At 26.8% G+C, this 26,168-nt stretch overlaps 1 protein-coding gene across 5 annotated transcripts; it reads left to right on the top strand.

Moving 5' to 3' along the window:
- The first annotated feature begins 12,782 nt into the window (after positions 1–12,782).
- On the top strand, positions 12,783–25,523 carry LOC113547937 (insulin receptor substrate 1). 5 transcript variants are annotated; one of them, XM_026948532.1, is made up of 15 exons: positions 12,783–13,546; positions 13,601–13,718; positions 18,110–18,327; positions 18,405–18,613; positions 18,684–18,832; positions 18,918–19,167; positions 19,230–19,316; positions 20,733–20,889; positions 20,948–21,108; positions 21,181–21,281; positions 21,559–21,640; positions 21,710–21,826; positions 22,675–22,948; positions 23,017–23,514; positions 23,729–24,110. In XM_026948532.1, exons 3-15 carry the CDS (start codon positions 18,122–18,124, stop codon positions 24,108–24,110), a joined length of 2,673 nt encoding a protein of 890 aa, XP_026804333.1. In that variant the 5' UTR covers positions 12,783–13,546; positions 13,601–13,718; positions 18,110–18,121. The 5 variants fall into 5 exon arrangements, with proteins under 5 accessions (XP_026804333.1, XP_026804336.1, XP_026804332.1 ...); XM_026948535.1 differs by having other exon boundaries at positions 13,601–13,714; XM_026948531.1 differs by having other exon boundaries at positions 12,783–13,718.
- Positions 25,524–26,168: the final 645 nt, after the last annotated feature.

Consider the following 26,168-nt stretch of genomic DNA (forward strand, 5'->3'; position numbering starts at 1 on the left):
TACTTATTACTTATTAGTTATTAATAATAACAATTATTTCAAATAAAGGAAGTGATAAAAGTCAGTAATAATTGTTAATCACTTCTCATTTTATATAACCAATTATTATTATATAATTATTTAATTACATTTAGAAAATCAATCAATATTATTTAAACTTTATCAAATACAAAAATAACACCAGTTGTCTTTCGTCTAAATCTTATTATTTTTATTATTTTATTATTATTAGTTAATAGTTTGGCCAAAATGCTTTCAACACTTAATACGCATTAAGCCTAACTAAAATTTACGAAAGAAGTTTTTAAAGAAAACAAAGAAGCCAAAACCATTAATTTTCTAAATATAGCTGACCTCATCAGTAAAATAGAAAATAATTTAATTCATTATACAATATACTATTAATTTTTCAGAAATCTTACTCAAATCATTTTCTATATTCTATATAGTAGCTCTAGCTCGTATCCATTATGATATAAAATGTACTATGTAGTGCGATTTATATTATTTATTTTCATATAATATTGTCAAAATAATTTAATAATAATAACCAATTTTAAATTACTTAAAATACTTAAAATAAATCTTATTAAGTTGAATACAAAATATCTATTTTTTACACTGTAATATGTAATTTGAGACTACTCGTGTTGTATGAAAACGTTTAGTTATAAGTCATTGATAATATATTATAAAATGAGACTATAGATATAGTATGTATAATTTACAAATAAGAAGAGCGTAACATAGACATTGGTTACTACTTACCAACTTACCTATACTAATATGGGTAGTGAATACGTTTATTTTTATTTTAAGTGGACTAGTAGCCAGTAGCGGTTGGTCAGTACTCAACAGATAAAATTGGCAATATAACACGGGCGTAAACGCGTGATCAAAAGTAGTGGAGACTGGAAGGTTTATATTATGTCCTAACAAAAATATACAATAATATAGTAAACAGTAATACATTACTTTAATTATTTATTAGACATTATTAAGGATTTTCTCCCCACATCTCAGTTTTCATAAAACAAAACTAATAATTAAAACAACTACCTTTATTTACAATTTTTCACGTAGTGTATAATTTACTGCAAAACATAAATATGCATTTTATACGTAGGTACAATCATATAACTTAATAATGTTAATATAGTTATAACATGTAAAACTTATACTTTATAGCTTTTATGTTGACTAACATATACTAGAGTCCAGGAGGCAGGAGGTAGATACAAAATTCAACAGCAGAGTTTTATGTTTATAGATATTTTGGAAGTTCCATCACCATAAATCACATCCCCAAACAATATTTTGTTAAATTTTCTACATTTTCAAGTACCTATTCTAAGCAACTAAATAAGACATATTTAAAACATTAAAATATTTTAAGATATAATGTATCTAAATTTTCAATTTAATAATAAAGTTAAAGAAATCAGTAAATTGCATCTTAAACTAGTAGACTAGTAGAACAGAAATTATAAACTAGATAAATTGAAATTACAAAATGATAAAATCTAATTGTATTTATATTTATAATCTATGATATTAAACTATTAAATATTTTAGTCGTGTATAAATTAATTCATTAAAATCATTATACTAACAAAATATTTTATTAATACTATTTTATCTACTATTATTCAAATAGTATTAATACATTTAATATTTAAAAAAATATTAACACAAACCATAAAAACTGCCATCAATAAAACAAAATTTCATTGCATTAAAGGTACACCCTTCAATCATTAACTTTTATTTTAGCCCCTCACACCTTGCTTCATAGTTTTGAAAGGAAAAAAGGTATCATTCATCAATTTATCATTACATCGCATAATTAAGGAAAGGGACAATTTATTTATATCATTGGATTTTTTTAACCGGACATTATTAAGTTACATCTATTACAATAAAAATAACTGTCGGATTTTATCATTTTAATTAAGTAATTAAATACAAATAAAAAATGTAAGTTTATTGTTATTTATGTACCTTTTTATTGTTTGAATAGTTTTGTTATTTATCTGTATTAAATTTTAAATGAATAGAGATGTTTTATATTTTTTGTCTGATGTGACGCTTTGGAGTAGCGAATTTGGAAAAAAAATCGTTTTGAAGGAGGATTCTACGGTAGGAAGTAATAATTATATTTAATAATATTTAATAATAATAGGAAAAAATAAAAAAAAAAACCGCGGGAAAATTTGATTATATGCAACACTACACATCATTAGTAAGTATAGAATTTGGATATAGTCGATATAGACGTATGGGGAGGGGGGTACATCTATCAGATAAACATTAATTACGTTTACTTCACTGTATGTTTGCTTGATACATTTTCATCTTCCTATAACTTAATCATTAATCATATTTGTATTACAAGAAGCCAGTAGCACTAACCAAAGTATATGATGTAAACTATAATAATACACTATACAGTATACACGATCGTTCTGGGACATGATACCTATAATAGATGTATATTATATATATATATATATGTATATATGCTAGATGCACATGCACTGTAGTGAAACAACGATAATAATTAGTCTAGGGTACGGATTTATATTTATCTAAATTTCAAATTATGTATAATATATTATACATGTAATGAGTATTGAGTATTAATATAATGAGTCATTACTTTCCAACGCGTAATCGGATTATTCATTGGTACGATTATTTATTGGTATAAATATTCAATATTATTATAGATATAGAATCCAGAAATTTAAATTATTTATTCATCATTATAATCTTTATGAAATCTTCCAAAAAAGTTATAATATGTAAAATTCTTTTGATTTTTTTATAGTATAAGCATTAGTACTATAAGCATTAGTAAATATATACAATTAAAAAAATATGTAAATTATCATCAAAATACTGGTAAAAAAATTCAGTTTAAAGTCAGATAAACTTAAAATATTTCATTTAAAATTAATTTGTATAAAATAACAGATTAAAATTTACATCTGTTAAAAATTTAGAACAATAAAGCAATCAGAGAGTATATTTTAAAATAAATAGTACCATTGATTATATAATCAATAATAGTACCTAACTACAATTGAAAAATACACATACGTATAATTTATCGTTAACTATTAAAATATTTATATGTTTTTAAAGCAATTTATCGTGATTTGAGAATAGGCGATAGTATTGAGTAATGTAAGTACAGTAGACGCCGCTTATAAGACACACGGATATAAGGTTCAGTCACTTATTAGACTCAAAATCGTCTGGAACGGTCCGGACGTATCAAAATACATTAAAAAAAAATCGGATATATAAATCAAATTTCGTAAAATAAATAGTAGAAAATAAACTTTTTTGGTTATAAATTATAAATAAATTGGTATTGAAAAATTAAATAATATTCGTGTTGATTATTTTTAGTTTCTGTTGGTACCTTATAACAGTATAATATTTTTTATCGCGGATAAAAGTTCATATTTATCGCAGCGATTATCGTTATTATATTTTCGGAAAATTAAAACAAAATAAAAAACAAACTAAAATTACAATTTTTTTCAAAAATAATTTTTCAAAATAAATAATAAATACATTATACATACATCTTTTATAATTTTTATAATATTTTTATATGTAATATTTACCTATTATAATTTTATAGTTTTTTTTATCATGATTATTAAATTTATTCAATAATAAGTATGTAATATGTAGTATGTGTTAAAATATTAAAATTAAATCAAACTATGTAACAAAATAAAATTTATAAATACGTAATTAATTTTTTTTTCCACTTCGCCTATAAGATTCATTCGGTTATTAGACTCACTTTCTGCTGGTACCAAAGTGAGTCTTATAAGCGACGTCTACTGTATTTGTGCTTTTATTTTATACAATTATTTGAACATATTTTTATTTGTTAAAGAATGAGTTATTTTTAAAGAATAAATCTTTCATAATATTATACATTTGTATTTTATATTGAAGTACTATAGATTTCAATTCTACGTAGTCGTAGTGTAATAAATATATATTATATTTATGTATTGTATTTTATTAACACATTTACACATATACAAGCTCTCACATCAAATCCTCACACTAAATATTTTTGCAGGCCCTATACAAAACTTCCAATAATAAAATTAACCATAAATTATTAAATCAAGAATAATAAGCATTTTGAGAATAATAATGACTTTTTTATTACAATATTGTAGAGCCATATTCAGCCGATTCAGGTGATTCGGTGGATAACACACAATGTATCTTTGCACAAATGCATGCATGATACTGATCAAATTTAATCTGGGGGATAGGTATATAAATTTAATCATTCTAACCGAAAATAGTTACATACTATTACACACTTACAAATACAATAATCTGCACAATAATTTCTAGGTACCTGCCTAATCATTAATAGTCAACGCGCAGTCTAAAATATTAAAATGACAATATATATACATTATTTAATAAAGATTTGTCATTTGTACATAACAATTTCAAAAATTATAAATTAATTTCAATGGGTCTCTAAAATATTCAGGTCCTTGTACTCTAGATCCAACAACCCCCCCTTGTGGGGCCCAGCACATATATGCCTTTTGATAATAATTAATTTATTAGTGATCAATATAAATTGGATTATGTAGATTTTTTTTCAAAAATAGTGTTGATATCATTTAGTTTATTATCATTAACGAAATAATATTAAAAATAATAAACTGTGTATTATGTAGAATATTGTAGGTGGTTATCTGTTTTAGATTCTAAGACTAAATTACTATATAGAGAAAAATAATCTCATAATCACGTTGTGTCCGTCCATCAGGACTTTTGTTGTCAATGTTGTCATAATGTCATGTCATGGTAATTGGTAACAATAATATATCATTGTTTATTCTATTAATCTATTATATTTACGATATTTTTGGCCTAGAGCGTATCGATGTATCATTGTCAGTAATATATTGTTTTGTTGACATTAGATTAATTAAATCTTCCATTATTATTTCTTAAATTGTCGATAGATACAATAATACTTTTATATATTTTGTCAAGCAGCTGGTATATTAATATGTTATACTATTTATCACGTACAATTATTAAATTATTTATGTGTTACTATTTCTCTAATATTTAATTTGAACATATTATTAACTTGTATCAAGCAATCTATATCTAATATAAATTATATTGGTCATAGTTTATATAACATATATATCATAATAGAAATACTAGACTCAAATTACGTACATAAATAGAAGTTGAGAAGTTGGCATGATTCATTGACTGTAGCAGAAGTTTGTGCTTTTCAATTTTCATAATACTTTTAAAGTTTTCAAATAAATTGTGATTATAGAATGATTTATAATTACATTTAAAGCTTATATAATCTTAAATAATTAACTGTTTTTATAAAAAATATCAAATTAATATTTGTACCAGTTGATAGTTTTTACTGTTAATTATAAAATAGGTAAAGTATAACAACGGCTAACGGGTAATTGTTAATACAATAAAAATACAGCAATTAGTCTCTTTATAACATAGTTTTTTGAAAATTAAATATAATATTATATAGTATAAAGAATAATGAGTAATGCTACTATTGCCACTCTTATAATATGAGTATTACAACTTTTATAGCCTATAGGCTATATATATATAGGTTTGTATAGGTATTTATTGATACACTTACAATTTACATGATAAAAAAGTTTAACCATATAATGTTCTTTGTAAATTAATTTATCAAACAATAAATTTGTTTTAAAAATTTGTAAATTTATTCAAAATTCAAAATGTTATTTCTTCTCTCCTCTCTGACTTAATAACTCTCCAAGCGTTTTTTCCGCCATACTAACACCTCCTCCCACTCTTCACGATTTTGTACTTTTTTTCAATTTGATATCCCTAATTTCTTTATCTCCTGCTTTATTTCATCTATCCACCATTTCTTTGGATGTTCTCTTGGTGTCTTCCCTATGGGTTTTCAATCAACCATCGCTTTTAGGTACTCTGAATTTGACCTTCTCAACACGCGTCCAAACTATTTAATTCTTTGTGCTTTCATCTCGGAACTTCTGTCAATTCTCGGATATCTTTGTTTCTTTTTCGATTAATAATTTAGATATTTAAAAATTATAAAGTGAAAATCGTAAACAAACATCATATCTACTAATTTCAGTCTTGTATATAGTGAGTCTAGTATTCAAAAACATTTGCGATATCTTTATTCTTTAGTGAATAGTGACTGATATGTATATTATAATATTTGACACATATAAGCAATTCTTCAAAAAAACATTGGATATTATCTATAAATTTTAAGTAATTAAAATACTAGATAAGTGAACCAAATTTGAGGTTAGATCTTATTATTAACACGTATATAGTGTTTTTTAGACTATTTTGTATTTTTATTGATAAAACTTATAATTTTATATGATTTGTTAATGATCATTTTCAAAGTAGACACCCAAGTCTTAAATAGAACTTACTCTATCAAGAATAGTTATTAATTTGATACTGAAATATTATTGGACTTTTATTACGTGTAAAATAGTTAATAGGTAACATAATTCATAATTATAATTTAATTTACCTACATGCAGTATAAACTTTTATTAAGCAGTGATAGTTTTAAGAACGGCTACCATATAGTTAAACAATATTAAGACTTAAAAAAAAGTGAACCAATGAATTTAAATTCGTCATTGACAAGTTTGATACATAATCTATTGTAATACTGTGTGAGCACGTAGATTTAGTTTGAATTAAAAAAATTTACTAATGCTTTTTAGCAAATTTATTTTAAAAATATTAGCATAAGTCAATAATTGTAATAATACATTGTGTTATGTACATAAAGTGTATAAGTAAAACGTGGGTTTTCCAATTCTATAGACTATGATAAATTTTTTTAGGGGATTGGTTGTGTAAACATTCATCTGCGTCACCAAAAATCAAAGCCACTAATTGGTAAATTATTATGTACCAAAGTATACAAACATAATATATAACCATAAATATGAATGTATGATACAGAACAGCTGCGCAATATTATACACTATTATGTATTATTTTTTATATATATTACGATACTTATATATAGTGACAGTTTATAAAGATAATTATCAATAATGATATCATCAACAGTTTTTGTAAACAATTGTACAAAATAATAAAATAATACTACAAACTAAAATTTGTTTACAAATTAATTCTATTTTTAGTTTTAGTTATAAAAAATAATATTGTATTATTAATTATTATAAGTAATAACTTAAACCTGATAAGTGATAAGTGATAAACTGTCGCATTCTTCTAATTGATTAATAGACAATTTTCAATTCATTGCATTATATTTAAATCAGTCTACTGTCCATCCGTAGATCATTCTAACAACTTTTACTCGTGTAGTCCAACTTAACCTTAGACTGTGACATTTTTCTTAAAATAATTAAATTTTAATATTTGAAGACTTGAAGTACTGTTGGGCTCTGGATTTATAAAGGTTAAATCATAATAAGACTTAACATTTAGTATATTACTATATTTACTTCATTAATAGATATTGCTGGTGGTACTGTCTGTACTACTGTACTAGTAATTATTAATTATTAAATTACTTATTAGTCGTAACTAATTACAGCAATTAGTACGACCACCGACTCGTTTGAGTACAAATACGAAATCGAGTATTCGAGGTGCCTATAAACAAATGTAAAAATGCTAACTAATAACTATGAATAATTTTGATAATGTCATCAATCATTCCATAAAATAGAAATAATATTCACCTAGTCTTTTTTAAATAACTTATTCCGTGTTCATTCATGATGATATGTTTATCTTAAAAATATTGCACATAAATCTATATGTATACTAATGAAAAAAAAATAACTGTATCCTACTAAGATCATGTCACAACTAGTCAAAGGATTAAGGTTACAGAATCATTTCTTATACAAGACTAATCCATGAACTAGGACGATCGCGGGAAAATAAACTAGGCATGAGTCTAGATCTCTACAAACAATTACGAAATCTCCCGAAACCATCCGTTACGTTAAAGAAATATACTAGTATATTGTAACAGACTACCACAAATTATTTAAAATATATACTAAAAAATACTACTATCAGTAAATTATGATATATACAATATACTAATGTATATTATTATTATATAAAACACATGTTTAATTAACCCTATAGACTATAACTACTTACTTTTAGTTTTCATCTAAAACACAGACGATTCATCATTATACATATATGAAATTTGTACAGATTTTAAATAAACATAATAAACAATTCTTCAATAAATAAATGAAAATATTTTTTAACTGATTATATTAACACTCATATGAGATTTCTTAAAAAATTGTATTACACTCTTATGTGTATTACCCACATAAGTTATTTTATTATTTAATACTCATGCATGATAATATAATCAAAGATGCATATTATGTAGCTAATAGCTATAGTTTATTCAACAAAGTTAATTTTTATTTTATATTAATAAAATAATTAATTGCAATAAGAGTAAGTATAAAGTGTCACATATTTTTATATAGAACATTAATGTATAAAGTAACGCATTTTTAGAAAGGTAAAAAAATTGTTGTACATATAGGAATGGTAGTACATGATTAGAAATCAAATCTATGGATCAATCGCAATAATACATTTTATTTTAAAGAGTAATAACGACTTATTTAGTTTCCTTAATAACTTAATATTAGTAGTTTTTTTTATGTGTATTACTTCTTATAACCATAAAGAAAAGCTATCGACGACCGACAAACATTTTTGAGAAAATGCAAACGGTATGGTTTTAACCGGTCTCCGTTCATAATTTAATGCGATTACTGATCAACTATACTACTACTTTCAAAATTAATATCGCAACACACTAGCATCTTGCGTCAGTCTCTCTATTCAGTATTTTTACTTGTTTTATGTAACAATCCAATTTTAACAAGGATACACGTGAGAGTAAAAATTATCCCAGGGATTGATAATTTTTTAATCCGCTACTTAATTTAGCATATGTGATTTTATACATGTAAAAATAAATAAATATTATATAATGAAGATGTGAGATTAAATTTAAATTGTTATATTATACCTTTTAAGGTGCTAATTAAAACAGACAACATTGTAAATGAAAAAAAATGATTGAAAATAAAAAGTATATCACTATATATTACAACATTGTTTATATTATATATCATATAAAATATACAACGTAGGTACAAATAATTATACAATGAAAGAAAATAAGAGACATAAAATAGGTTTTGCTAATCAAATAGGTAAGCGTTATTGTTAATTAATACTTGTTTCATGCTTGTTGTTTAGTAGGTAATCAAAATGTTAATATTCTGAATATTTAGCTAAATTAAGTAATACACAGTCATAGTTTAAATCGATTTTGTTTACTTCCAAGTCTTAACAGCGCTTATCACAACGGAAAAAACAGTGAGTTTTATTAAACGTGACTTTCGTTTAGAATTTTTAAGACGTAATATGTACCTACAGTAAATTCTATAGGTTAGGTATATGGTGTTTTGATAATAAATGGTAAATTTCGATGTACGATTATACATGCAGTCATTAAAATTGTATGTTACAAAAATGGTAGGGATAATATTTCATACACGAATTTTATGTGTAAGCCCGTAATTTTTTTATTATTAAATTTGAATATCCATGTACACAAAATTAGGAATCTAATTGGATACATCATTTTCGTCTTACTTATTACTATGTACCTATATCTAAAACCTGTAGTATTATTTCAGACAGAATTACCTACATGACGTACACACTGACAGGGTTGTTGACAATCTATGAAAAGCAATATCTAGGTATTTCAAAAAATTCATCAACAAACAATAGCAACGACGATACCTATCGACTACGATGGCGGAATATGTATTGAAGGCAATAATATTGTATAAATGGTTACGCGCGGTAGATAAGACAGTGTGAAGTGAGTAGGACGAGCAAGTACTAGGTATACATCATAATATGTGATACTAAAATATCGTACGTAGAATATCGATATGTGCAAATTATTAATAACTTACGCACTTAGCATTTATCAGAACATATTTAGTAGTTTAATTTTTAGTTTAGTGCAGTGGTATAACTGGGTAAAAAAACTAGGGGCCAAAATAATTGTACAGTAGTTTTAGGACTCATCTCAGGGGCGTATTTAGGCATTTTTTTTGGGAGGGGCTGAGGTATTTGTTAATATTGAACTTCTACAATTTACATATGATAGGACATAATAAGCAGACTTAATAAATATTTCCTGGATTTCGGGAGGGGGCTGTAGCCCCCATAAATATGCCCCTGCTGATCCTATTAAAAAAGGGGCTATAACTTTTTTGAAAAAATAATGTGATGATAATCCTGTACCTAATCATTAATTATAAAATAATATGATTGGGTTATTTTTGTAACTCAGATAATGCTATAATGTTAACAATACGTCAACATATTATTATACAATGTAGGGGAAACGTGAAATAAATTTACTTTATGCCATAATTTGAAAAAAAAAATAATTTTTATGTAGTACATTCTTTCTTTGTTTTAGAAAATTTTAGGGGGGGCTAGAAAACAAATCTTTGCCCCCTCAAAAATATTAAGGAGTTGAGGTAGTGCCTCCCAAAAATTACGCCACCGATAAAGCATATAATAATATATACTATATTACTATATAGTTAACTGCGTAGTATGTAGGTTATAGGCTTACTAATGGGTCGGCGACTCGGCGTGCAGGCGACGGGGTGCTGGACGACGAGACGGGTGTACGCGCGCGTATTCTGCAGCAGTGCAGAGGCAGACTATGTTATAATAAATAATAATAATAATAATAATATGAGTATACGGTGATATAGGTCGATCGGGAGAGAGAAGGGTAGAGAGACCCTTTTAAAACCATAAACAAGGGCGTAAGGCGCGTAAACGTACGCGTATATGTGTGTTCGTATCATATTTAGTATTTACAATATATCGCGGCGGCCTTACGGTCATCACGTGGTGTATAGAGTAGTGGATGTGACGGTGACGAGGGTGGAAAAAAGTCGATAGTTTCCCCGCAACCCTTCAGCGTCGGGGACGACGAGCGGTGGTAAGGGTGAGGCCGCGCGCGCGCGCGCACACACGGCGCGCGCACACACACACACAGATTAACACTGAGTCGCCCGACCGTCCAACCTCGTGCACGCGTTGAATGGAGTTGTCTGGCCCACCGTTATGCCAACCTAGTTTTACACGTATATAGTCTGCGTTATCGATTTTACGAGGGCGTCAAAACAACGCAACGTGATTCCAACGTGGAATTCTACCCCGCGCATTTACGTGCGCATATACGCGCGTGTAAATACGCGTAGGTACGTCCTCATAATATCGTGTGTGCGTATATATATATGGGTACCTACGTCCGACGTCCGCCCACACACCCACCCGGTTACTGACGCACACATTATAATACCTATTGCATATATTTACACGACATTGTGCGTACTGCGTATATGTCATAACTCGTAATATATAGCGTGTTATGTACATAGAAAAAAAAAAAAAAAAGATAATTATTGTAATATGCGTATATATTGTGATGTGCGACATACCTACGCACGACGCACATGCGACGCGCGTAGTTACGGTATACAATAATAATATAGACTAATATCGTATAGCCGTATAGGTAGTATTATCTTGGACGATAGGTGTGTGTGTGTGTATCATAATGAGTACGCACTACAGTAGTTGTACTGCGCGACGACGATGTACGGCATATTATTGTCGTAATAATATTATTATTAAATCGTATTAAACAATGACTTACTAATTGCAATATAATATAATAATTATTATTGTTTATAAAAAGCATATTTTGTTTAGAGATTGAGAGAGCGCAGGAACGGCAACATATTACAGACGATACTGTAGCGGACCGTATTTGCTGTTGTTGTTGTTGTTGTTGTTGATGTTATACTTGAAATTATCGTCGTCGAGTTAGAAATAATTACGATTTTATTGAACCGGAGCGTATACGTACATAATAATATTGTAATAAAACGTAGGTACACGACGACGAGTGGTCGCGGGAAAATTCGAGGTAAAGGTTATTGGGGTTTGCAGGAGGGGGAGGTTATTAAGAGTACGGAGACGTATTAAAAATGAAAGACGGTCAAGCAAAACAGCCGCTATAGCATACATAATAATATTATGATGCAGTGCGGTGTACTAATTCGTCCGTATATACCTTATACCTATATACATTATACACATATATATATATATATGGTAGTAACGCGGATATAATATCGCTATTGATTATGTATAAATATATAATTAATCCATAATAATATACATCGTACTGATATATACGCGTGTGTTGTTGTACCGTCGGTTGTGTCGCGGAAGAACAACACGACGATGATAATGATAATGATAGTAGTAATAATAATAATAATAATAATAATAACAATATTATTATTATAACGATCGATATTATTTATTTATTTTTTTTGTATTTTTTCGTGAAAGAGAGAACAGTGCAGCTGACTGCGCAGTAGACCGACAGAGCGAAAAACACACGACGCAGCCACGCCGCTATGGGAAAAATGTTGTTTTCGTTGTAATGTTGTTGTTGTTTGCACGGTTCAACGGTCAACATGACCCGCGCGCTGAGAAGGCGGGGATGGGAGCGCATGCGCGCCACTTGTTTACATCTATAGGAATACGCGCTGATTAATCGTCACACAGACACACACATATACGCACACACCGAATAACAACACACAGTGGTGGCGCTTACGTATCCACATGACTTTTCCGCGGAAAATGTTTTCCATTAACAATAACAACACGGTGAATACAGTAGTAGTTACAGTGGCAATAACCGCGTCCTCGAAATCGTCTATTCCGTCGGTGTGTTTCTCGCGCGTCGTTGTTATTGTTGTTATTGTTGTTGTTGTTGTTGTTGTTGTTGTTATTATCGTCGACGTGCCGCCGCCGTCGCAGTGGTCAGTGACGGAAAGGGTTTTCGCCGATTTCCAATGCGCCCCGTCGGCCGCCGCTGTCGCCGCAGCAGCAGCAGCATGTTCCGAATTATCGTGCTAAACGCCACTGCCGCCGTCGCACCGTGTTTTGCCCGCAGTGTTCGTTGTTGTTGAAACGATATCGTCTCGTACGCGCGTGCTGTCGTATCGTTTTCCTCTCATTTATCGTCGTTTTCGACGCCCTCGTGCGCCGCGCGCCGTGTATGGATACATTATTATTATAATTACAATTATTAAATTATTATTATTTTTTTTTACGATACAAAAACACGACCGGTACAGATTAATAATTCATACCGACATACCTAGTGTAACATTATATTTGTATATTTGTTCGTACGCGATACGCGAACCGTACGCACCTTGTACAATATACGATATCGCGGTGTGATTTTAGCTATTGCGACGCACGTTTTCGTGGCCGTTTAAGAGACGGCGTGTGCGCGAAAATCGTAATAATATTATTATTATTATTATTATTATTATTATTATTATTATTATTGTAGTGCTATGTGTGGCCACGTCGGTTCTAGTCAGTTCGTGTACGGTACAATATCATAGTTCGGAACGCGAACCCAGTTTCCGAGTCCGCACACGCGAAAGGAAATACCAGACGAGAAGTAGGTATGTTACTTATTGCGTGTTATTTTTATTGCGAGCAATTGTGTAAAAGAATGAAAAAAAAAAAAAAAACTGACGGATAATAACGTAAACAGTGCATGCCCTTGACATAACTGCCCGTTCTTGAATGGATAGGTATTATAGGTGTAGTGTGGTGTACCAACACCTATGCCTATTATTCCCATACCACTACTAGGCACATGCCTATAATAACAATAACAATGTCGTGTTATAGACGGGATTTTTGTATGTTGTTATTATTGTTGTTGTTGTTGTTGTTGTCTTGTCGATGTCGTTAGACACTATTTCGTCTCTCGATACGTAACCGTCCGAAAATCTGGTCTTTTTTTTATCATGTTTTTCGCTTCTCCATTGGTATAGAAGTACATTTTGTAAAGAAATCAATTCAGTTTTTTGATAATGTTATACCTGTGTTATTGGAATCATATGACTTCCTGGTGGTTAAAAAATATTGTTTTGAACCTGTAAGGCTGTTGCCGTTTGTCATTTTATGCTTTTATCGGTTGCGGTGATACACTTCTCGTCAATTAATAATCGATACTCAACACTACTTGGCTGATGATAACACATTTGCCAAATCTATTGCAATGACTTTTCACCTGTAGGATTACAATTTTATATTTGTTTTTAATGTGAAATTTAGGTGTCTATAATCCAATTAATGTAGCATTATCGTGAATTATATGCATTTGACAATGTTGACCTCTACAGCATTTATGAAGCAAATTAAAATATTTTTGCTTATCATTTTTATTGTAGTTAATAAAAAACATTAACAATTGTACCTACTGTACAACTTGAAAATCTAACAAACATAGGTATACATTTTAGTTCTAAATTAATTAGTATTTTTTTCTGCTATTTTTGTACATGTGTAGGTATTCTACCATGGAATAACCTTGATCACAAAACCCATGCTTTTTTTGTATTGATTATTAAAAAGTAAATGTTTTATTTTGAAACTGATTAAAACGCTAGTTCTTGATTGGAAATCATCTTAAATCTATTGTAAAACTTATTAAGTATAATGTTTAAAATAAAACATAGGTTGTATAGGTTATTTGTTTTATTACGATTTGTTTTGTTGTAAAAAAATAAAATTCATTACTTAAGAGATAAAATTGATATCAATTGTTTTATTTAGAATTCTGATAATTGTTTAGATGTTAATGAAATAATAACAATTAAATAATGCATTTGTTTATTTGTTTTGTTTATTAGAAGATATTTTAAAATATCTAATAATTTTTCAACTGATTTATCAATATGAGTAATAACTACCTATGAACAATTTACGTTTTGTTTATTCAATACAAATTATATATAACACAGTTTTTCTAACACGCTAATTAAATGTTGTGCAAATGTTATCTTTTCATAGTTATATTACTTTCATACATTACATTCAATGAGCAGTGAGCACACACCAACCCTTTTTTTTTTTTTGAATCATCCACATTATATTATACATGACCTTTATTAGAGAAATGTGAAGTAAATTATTAGAACCATTTATTAGATTTTATTAAATATTACGTTTTAGTTTATTTATTTGTCTATATTAGCACTTGATGGTATTATGGTGTTGAACTGTATAAATGTATTTTTAAGGCAATTACTTTTCTTCGTATGGTAGTTACTTATAGTTAATATATTAATGATTTTTCATAATAGTTAAAATACTTAAAACTATTAAAAGAAGTTACTAATATACTTTCAAACAGTTAGTTAAAAGTAACTTTTATAATTTAATAATCATTAAAGTAATCATATTTTTCATTGATAACATAAGCTTATTGATTTAATTTCTTATTATTATTATTTCTAAACTCGGTGTTAACAATTTATACAAGAATACAGGTACTTAGGTTTATTATAGTATTTTATTTTTACACAAATAAGTACAGAATTCTTCTTCATGTTTGTAATCTTTCATTGTCGTTATACTCAGACTTAAACCTAATGAATTATCATTATTATCAAATAATTATCGGACTATCAGCTTCTGACTTATAATTCAATAAAACTATTTCATATTTTTGTTTTTGTGTACCTACTTCTATTGATATTATGTATAATTAAAAATAAATAATTATATTCAATGAAATATTCATTTATTATTAAATAGTGCATATAAGTGTAATACTTGATATTAGTTATCATTTTAAAATTGTGTAGATTAAACTGATAAAAATAAAAACCAAAAACATTTATTATTATTACAAAAAAATATTCTTGAATACAAATATGTACTAACTAAATCAATATTGTTCATTTTTAATAAAGTTAATAGTAAATGTATGTGTATGATTTTATTATTATGTTCATAAATTGTATTATTACTTTAATGAATTCTTAAAAAGTACCTTTTTTTGAGTGAATAATATAGATAGTATGTTTAAATATTTAATGTACAGTATTAATTAAGAATTCATTATTATTTTTGGTTCCATGATAAAATGTTGCTACTTACAAAGTTACACAAACATTTTGATATTTTGGAATATTTCAAATAAATTAATTTTAGTAAATTTTTATCTATAGTTTTTAACCCACCATGAGTTCACTCACAAACACATCCTAAAAAAACTTCAAAGTTATTCAAACATACAATATAGTTTCCGCAACCATCACTACATAATTGACCAAATAAACAGTAGATACAACAAATACGATCACTTCATTGCTAAAAGTAAAAAACAATACTATACTATCATTACTACAGCTCTCCATATCGCCAAGGTATTTAATCAGGTATGGCATGATTTTTTTTAAATAAAGAAAATCTTACGTTCTGCTTTTATCTTGCTCTTTAAATACTACCTCAATGGTTGTCAATTCTCTCTCTGCTATTTTTTTTTTATACAAGTTGGAGTTCTTTAAGGCACATTAACCGTATTTCTTATTTTCAATATTTGTTGTAGCGTATCAACCCACGTATTCTTATACATTTGTTGCTGAATAGCCTGATGATAAAATAATGTCTCAGTTCATAACAATTTACTTATATTTAATCATCTTCAATATTATCTTTCTTATATTGATACCTGGTACGTGTAAAAGGTAAAAATGAACTAAAGCAATTTTAATCACATCACTTATGCTTTAAAACAAAATTTGTTCTCTAATTAAATTCTCTATTAATTTCAATCTACAAAATACCTCAGCGTTCATTTCAATAAAAATTTGATCTGACCCTCCATAATCATTTAATATAATATAATAATACCAAACTTAAACTAAATTTCTATAATTTTTGTATCTTTAAATATTTTATACTCAATATCAAAACTTCAACTCCACTATAAACCACTAAAAAAACTAATTTAGATGTTCAGTGAAAAATAATCAAACCTATACAGAATACGAATAAATCAAAACAAAATTGTTTGCACAAAAAAAAAGCCTCCTAATTCTAATACAGTTTTAGAAGCTATTATAAAGTTCTATAAATATTACCACAACCCATTCTCTGATCGTCCAAGTATTGTAGTAAAAACTTAGCCAATGCCAGGTTAGGTGACCAAAAAACTAAAAAATAAATTAGGAGTAACAATTTTCTGGTCGCTTGGCTTCATCCTATAATCACATTCTTAGAGGGTCATCAGTGAGAAACTTCTAGATTTCAAGCTAAACTAAATTCTATACTCACTTAAGCTTTTATACATTTTTAATTCAAATAAAATATAATTATGATGTGTTAAATTCATTTATAGGACTCATGGCGGATTAAAGAAATTCTTTGGATTTGTTATTTTTTTTTTTTTTTTTGGGTAGTTGTAAACTGAACATATTACTTATTATTCTATACAATTGACTTTAAAATAAAATTAGTATAGATAACTTGTAGGTACCTATTTAATTATATTTGTAATTATGGTTTATGTGTAATATGTATTATATATATATATATACATATTTATATTTATCTATTGGCTTATAGTTTGTAACTTGAAAAATAATTGCTGTTTTTAATATCTTATTTTTTCGTGAATTTCCCATTTCTAACATTTATTGTCTTTATTGTTGTTTGTTTTGTTAATGATAAGAACTTCATAACATCCCAAAATAGTAAATACTAATAATGCACCTCGATAGGAACCTGTCTTTTATTTTTATTTATTATAATTTCAAATTTATTTTCATTCAATTTAAATATTAAATTAATCTAAATTAAATATATTAATATTTTTCTTTAACCTAGCACCTAGTTTTTATTTTTTTTCCTACACTAGTATATTTTAATAACTTAATGATGTGTTTTATGGTATACATTTTTTTTAAGTATTATTACTTGTATTATATTTTATTAATTTAAATTGTATAATAAATAATGTTGTATCTAACAGTTTATGTTTTACTTTTATTTTTAGAAATTACTTAAAATGAGTTTATTGCTGGCCCAACTTACTGACTCACCTAAGCCTAGAAATGCTATGGCTGGTGTTGTTAAAATAGGATATTTGAAAAAAAATAAGAGTATGAGAAAAAAATTTTTTGTACTACGAGAAGAAACTGCAGGTGGTGGACCTGCGCGTCTTGAATATTATGAAACTGAAAAAAAATGGAGAAACAATGCATTACCTAAAAAGTATAATTTGACTATTAAACTATATAATATTTTATTAACCATAATTGTAAATGATTTTGTTATATATTTTATTATAGAGTAATTGTATTAAAGTCATGTTTCAATATCGACAAACGTGTAGATGCACGTACTAAAAAGACAATATTATGTTTGTACACTAAAGAAAGTTCTTTTTATATACTATTTGATTGTGATAAAGAACTTGATGAGTGGTTGGACCTAATGTTGGTTTTACAACGTGTTTCTAAAGATTTTGGACCGGGTGATTCACTTAAAGAACCTTTCGGTACTTAATTATATAGATTTTTATTGTTTCATAATGTATTAACATGTTATAATTACATTTTTTATTGCAGAGCATATTTGGCACATTTCTATATTAAAAAAAGAGTTGGGAATGAATGCAAATTTAATAGGTATGACTGGACTTTGTTTATGTGACAAAAAAGTGAGTATAATGAAATATCCAACCAAATCAAAAGAACAAAAAACTATGGATATAATGGTAATTATAAATATATTAATATTTAACATATATTTTTATTATTATCAAGTCATTAATAAAATAAAAAAAATTTATTTTATTACAGTTGTCAAGTATTCGTCGATGTGGAGCTTTGGGTACTTTTTTTTATATGGAAGTAGGACAAAGTTCTCCATTTGGTTCTGGTCATATATGGATGGATACGTGGAACAATGATGTAGCAGCTAGTGTTCATGAAACTATAATGGGTGCATCAAGTCGAAATCATGACACTAGATTTAGAATGAGATCATCATCATTTAATGAAGGATCACGATTAATAAACTGTCCATCAAGACAACGTTCTAGTTTCTATGGTATGTTTTTTACAAAGTTGAATAAAGTATCTGTTATTAACTACTCGGAAATAACATTTTAGATGAGAATCACCCTGGGCTTCGGTATAAAAATAATAGTCAAAGTTCCTCAACTTTAAATAATGGCAATGTTGATTTAGCTCGCACAGGTAATTTAATTTAAGGTATCAATAACTTAAATGTCTATGTCGAGACTATTTAAATACATAAACTTTTTGTGTAAACGAATTTATGTACTATTATATGTTTTTTGTTTTTATATAATATCAAATTTTAAATGCAACTATTGTTTTTTACTCTGATTTTGTGTATTTCTGACAATCGATGAGATATCATATCAATTACTTATAAAAAATTAAAAGTACGGTTTTAATTTTTTTCTATCCAATAAGAAAATGCATTAATAATTTTATTTTTTATACTTTTGTATTTTATAATGTAGACGAGGAAAAATAATGGCCGGTCCTATGATGATATTGTAAATTCAATTATCAAAAGTCACAATATTAATATATTCCTAAGATTTACAAACAAGAACGTTTTTTTATCCACCCAACCACCTGGTACCCCTATCGTAATTAAATACAGAAGCCAATCTCCTTTTAAAAATACATATTTGGCGCCATTGATTGTAAATAGTTATCATATTATATTACTTGAATAATCATACAAAGAATTTTTATTTGCAGTTATTTTTATATTTTAAGCTTTATCAAAAACATTGATTTATTTATAAACTATATTAGTATTCAGGTGATTTACAATTTTCACCTATGTTTTATTATCATATTCTAAACATTGTATTTTTCTAATGTTTTGACTCTTATTGAACTATTTATAGTTTTTTTAAATACAATATTTTAAGTTCAAATTAAGTCGGTAGATCATATATTAGACCACTAGACCCATTATTTATTGATAAATCACACATTGGACCAGTCCCTAATATTTTTAGTTATTTTTTAGAGAATTAATAATATATATATATATAATATTGAGTATTTTTCTTGGGAATTCGAAACTTTTACGTATATTTAATAGAAAACTTAACTTTTTTAAATATTTTAAATAATTTTATACCATCAACCTGTATTGACTCATATGTTAATAACAAAAATAGAAATAGATATTTTTATAATTATTAAATATTAATAACATAGTAAATGTTTAATGTTTTTGGCAAGAATTAATCCAACCTAGAATAGTATTACGTATAATTAAATTAATTATTTTAATAGAATTACAAATATATTATGAAATATACTTAGTAATATTAGTTGTCAGTTCATCTTTGTTCAAAATCATATTCTGTATTCATTAATTTATCATGGAATTCAAGTTTAACACATACATGGCAGTGACTTATTCTTCTATAACGATACCTAATAAGCCTAATACAGCAAGCGGTTACCATTTATTCCCTTTTTAATTTTTAATCTATTAAGATGGTTTTATTATTAATTTATAATTTATTTAAATTAATATTAAATTTGGTTTAAACCTAGTAAATTTTTTGCAATTTTTTTACATAAATTAAATTAATTATTTAAATTACTTATTTTCAGGATCAGTTAGAGAGCGTTGTGATAGTATGCCGTTGCGACCACGTACTATTAGTGAAAACACAACTTCATCAACACGTTCTTTCAATGGAATTTTATCCCCTAAACAAACTTTCCATAAAGGTTGTAATTGTGTTTCTGCCTCTTCATCGTTATCAGCGTATGTTACTTATTATTGACTTATATTAAAAAAAATATATAAACAATAATTTATTTAGGTTTAACGATTCTAACTTGAGTACCTGGGATTCATCACTTTCAAAATCTATGGATACCACTGATGGAATTTCTTCCTTTTACACGAGTCTTAATGACCATCGGTCTGCCATACTTGAAGAAAAACAAGAAGATTTTATTCCATATACTCCATTAGACAAAGGTATTTTTGTGGTTTTAATTTATTATTTACAATACATTTCATTTTATAACAATTCTGTTTTTTTTCTTGTAGAAGAAGATTCTTCGAGACAAACAAGTGACAGTAATGTTAATAATAATATTAACTTGATTAACAACAATATTATTGGTAACAAATCCAGTTCCTCTTCCCAGGTTAGTTTTTTTTATTAAACGAAAATATTAATAATGATAACTGTTATTCATCATAACATTTATTTCTTAAATTATAATATCAAAACATTTTTTTTTTATGTATATACATAAATTCTCATTAATCTTATATTGATTTTTACTTATTTTATATTATTATTATACTATATACTAATTTTAAATAGAAACATATTTAAAATTATATTAAAATTAGATAATTAATTTTTAAATGGATTATATAGTATTATATTTATTACTATTTTAATTTTAATATAAATAGGCGGGTTCTTGTTGTGACTCAAACAGTCCATATGGTTCACCCATCAATGTAGATGATACATATACTCCATTAAACCCTTCTGGTTAGTAAATATATTATTTGCATAATTTTTTTATGTTACTTTCAATAATTTATAATCATTATTCATTAGGTACGTCTGGAACCAGTCCTCCACCGGATGGATACCTTCCAATGAAACCAGGATACACTTTTTCTAATAACTGTGTAAATATTATGCCATTGGAAGGACACAGTAATTCTAAACAAGGTAATTTATATGTCAATTTTTTTTGTAATAAATTATATTTCTTCATAATTGCTTATTTTAAAACAATTAAAAATATTAAAATTCATCATATTGAAATACGTTAGACACAAAATGTAAAAATATATTAATAGAAATATTTAAAATTTTATAAAAACAATTCTTCAAAATCACAAGAGTTGACCTTAAAAATAAACTTAGATGGTGTAAAGGAGTACTTTGTGTATGTGAATTAGATTACCATAATATTATTCAAGCTGGTCGGAAATTTGTGTTTCTAACATATTTTAGATATCATACAATTCTTTTGCAATCCCTTCCATTCATTCAATATACATTCCTGATAAGCTTGCTTATGTATTTATTGGATAAAAAATTTATTATAGTGAATTCCTACTAAATCAATTTAAAGCATTCCATTTCTATTTTATAAAAATAAGTGTCAACATTTTGTAAAGATAAATATTGTGCAAGTTAATGTTTCAATAATAATATAAATATAAATATTAAAATGTTCAATATGATGTGTGACTGGAGTGTCTTAAGTAATTATATTTTATAATAAAAATAAATAATACAGTATTATAGATAATTATTTAATTTGTAGCTTCAATATGATTTGTATACAATTTATAGAGGGGAAATGCAAAGTTCATGGTCATTGTTACTTTAATGATGGTTATTACATAATTATTTTGATTAACCATAAGTTAATTCAGTATTATACTTGACTCTTGTTGTTAAATATAACTTTTTTATTTTTAATGATTGATTATTTAAATATATGTTAAATTTTTACTATACATATTTTTAAGTAAATATAATTAATAATTTTTCATATATTACAATAGAATCTACTGAGATGCCTCAAATGGAATTTGAATCGCCTGAAGGTTATGTCCCTATGGCTCCTGTGAGTAGAATGTCTGACTATGTATCCATGGATTGTAAACAAGGGTCTATTGAATCTGGAACACCGTCTACAGACACTCGCTTTTCTGACATACATTTAGATAAAGTTTGTGCATACCTTACTCCATCTGAGGACGAAGGACCTATTGAAAGGCCTACTCGAGCTTATTCTGTTGGTTCCAGACCAGATGGCTTAAGGGAAAAAATTGACAAGTATATATTGACAATAAAAAAATATATAATAATATAAACAAAAATAACTGATAATTTTTTTTTTTTAGAATTAATGCTGATAGAACAAGAGCTCGTGCATTTTCAGTAGGCAGCCGTGGTCGATTACCCCCAACTGGATTGCCCCGGAATGGTTATCAATCTGGTTCGACCAGTATGTCTGAACAAAGTGACAATGGTGATCGTGTAGAAATTGATTTTAGTTGTAATTCAAAATCTCGTCGTCATTATTCAGCAACTTGTCGAACTTTATCGATTCAGCCACCAGCAGATGTATCACCAAGATCATCACCTAAACTTTGTCCTTCTCCTGATCCATCATGTATCCATAGACCAACTGGTCGTTCTCCTCCAAAATCTATAGTGTCTTCTGTAGATATTAAAAGAACACTATCTGGAGCTGTTCATGGTATTTCTAGATCACCTCCAACATCTTCACATACATATTTGTCACCTACATTGGAAAGAGTTTCAGAGGTACCTAGTATTGAAGTTGTTGATAGTTACATACCAATGAAACCAACCCAAGGATTAAATCCCTGTGAAAAGTATGTTAATACTATTGTCTCTTCATAACTATTTACAGTAAATTTATAGTAAATAATTAATTTAATTTAATTATGTACTTATTGTTATATTAAAGCAATGTTATTTTTATCATTGTTGTAGCTTTTAGTTAAATTATATAATATGTGTAGTATATATATTGTCTATTGTGGATGTTGTTAAATATTATTTACGTTTTTGTATTATGTTCTGTAGCACAAGTATGGCGGTAGACGACTCAATTAAAAGAAATTATGTAAATGTATGGGAAGCAGCAAGTAGTACGTTTCCAATCATGAAAATGATTGGAGGTTTGAATTGGAAAAAAAACAAAAAGCGTAATACAGCTCCTGCTTTAGAACAACTTATACCCATGGCTGATGAAGGCATTGATGAAATAGATGGTTATACTACTATAAGACCTGGTGTTCATGCAATACCGGTACGAGAACAAATTGGTCAGTCATCTGATGCAGTGTTAGATGCCATTTGTGATGGACTTGCGGATCTAGTATTTTCAGATCCACCTCCTATTGTCACATATAATTCTCAGAACCACTCTAAGTCAGATAATTCTGTTTCTTCGCTAGATGGGTAATTGTAAAATTTGTGTTGTAATATAAAAAATAATATTTTAATTTAAACTCATATTTTGTATACACTGGTAAAAAAGAGGTTTATCTCAGTGGCAAACAAAAATGTATATAATTTTTTTTTATGTATAATTTTACTGTGTTGTTCTTTGTATTTGAATTAAATAAATATTAATATTTAGGTAAAAGTATATGTTAATATATTTGGCATCTAAAGTATAACATTTTAGAAGAATTGTATCCAGGGGTAATTTTTCTAATGATATTTCAACTTTATTGGAGAATTTTTATTGTATTTAATGTATTTTATTTTTAGTGAATATGTTACCAATTTAAACCAGTATGAACTGAGACATAATTATAATTTTTGCCTTTTACGCTTTAAATTTTTAATAAAAAAAAAAAATTGATGAAATATCAATTGTTTATTGTTATTTAAAAATACTAAGTTATTAATTTTTATTTGATATGTAAAATAGCTAATTTAATCATATTTTAATACATTATGTTAAATTAAAATAGTTAAACATAGTGAAAACTAAGCTAAGATATTATGTTCATTACATGGGGAAAATTCAATATTAAAGAACTCATAAGACTTCTGTGTATAGGGAAACAATAGAAATGATAGGCCAATGATAAAGTGAATGAAAATGGATGTTACAATGGTCTCCCTTTAGAAAATGTATAGATTTAAAAGGAAGTAGCAGTTGACAGAGAAACATCATCTTAATAACTTATCTCACTTATGTGTTAGATGAAGGATTGAGTTAAACTACAGTTACATAGTTGATATAGAAATAATGATTACCAATTTGTATAAATATTTATATTACTTTAAGTTCTAATTAAATTAAATTATAGTTAAACTTAAATAAGTATGTATTTATACAAATATAAATAAATAAATGTAAATATATGCACGCTTGCGTGTATGTATGGCCATTTATTTTTATTTGCAAAAATAAAAATCTCCTTATGACCAGACGTCAATGTATGCAAATAAGACTGAAGAACCACTCTAGGATATACCTAGCTAAGTACTGTATTTAATTTTAGGTTCTCTATAGGATTTCTTTAATTTACAAATTGCCTCGTTTGAGCTGATTTTTAATTTGTTAGATAACAAGAAAATAAAAATATTTAATAATTGATAATGATAATAAATTCAATTGGTGTATGTCTATGTTGTGTGTGTGTATGTGTATTATGTTAATTAAAATATATTAAATTAATTGATAAATAATAACACTGTTTATGGTGTTTTTGGTTGACCTTTAAAAGAATTTGTACCCTACATCACTATTATTTAGAAAATATTATATTAAACTGTATTATTCTGCATTCTTAATGTTACTTAATAGTTGATTGTCTTTATTATGGATTTATGATAAATAAATATGTCATGTTTTGTGTCACATTATAGATAAATTTTAAATATACTTCAAAAAGTAAAATAAAATAATTGTATAGACCACGAGAAAAATTATATTATTTCATTGTTGTTTTTTTTTTTTAAAAAGAAAGTTAGAGAAGTTTTTTTTTTTCATTATTTATTTTAGTGATACTCTTTATGAAAATAAAGATATTATGTATAAACTAATTAAAGAAAAATGGAGAATCATTTTCTCAAAAAAAATTTTTTTATTCAAATAATTTTTCTCACCGCCTGTATTTATTATACACTGAGTACTGCCACTATTGTAAGAAGACAAAATTGTCTGTCTATCTAACTATTAAAATTAAGTTCATGTTTTATAACTTTTGTTCATATCTTAAAATATAAATATTATATATTGTATAATATTATGATTCTATTAAAGTGTGTTTAGTCTTAAAATATTTAGGTGAAGATATTATTAGTAAATATTAAATAATATTTATTGTTTACTTTTTGTCTTTATTCATTTATAGAGAAATTTTGTTGTAGAAAGTATTAGTTTAAGGGAATTTAGTAGGCTATTGTTTGTTCTTTATTTAAACATTTTTTTTTTCGGTTTTAGCCTGTAGGAGTTATTGCCAGTTATCATGTTCATGAACAACTGTTTTTTTTTTATTATTTT

This window comes from Rhopalosiphum maidis, chromosome 1 (genome assembly GCF_003676215.2).
Source record: "Rhopalosiphum maidis isolate BTI-1 chromosome 1, ASM367621v3, whole genome shotgun sequence".
NCBI lineage: Eukaryota > Metazoa > Arthropoda > Insecta > Hemiptera > Aphididae > Rhopalosiphum > Rhopalosiphum maidis.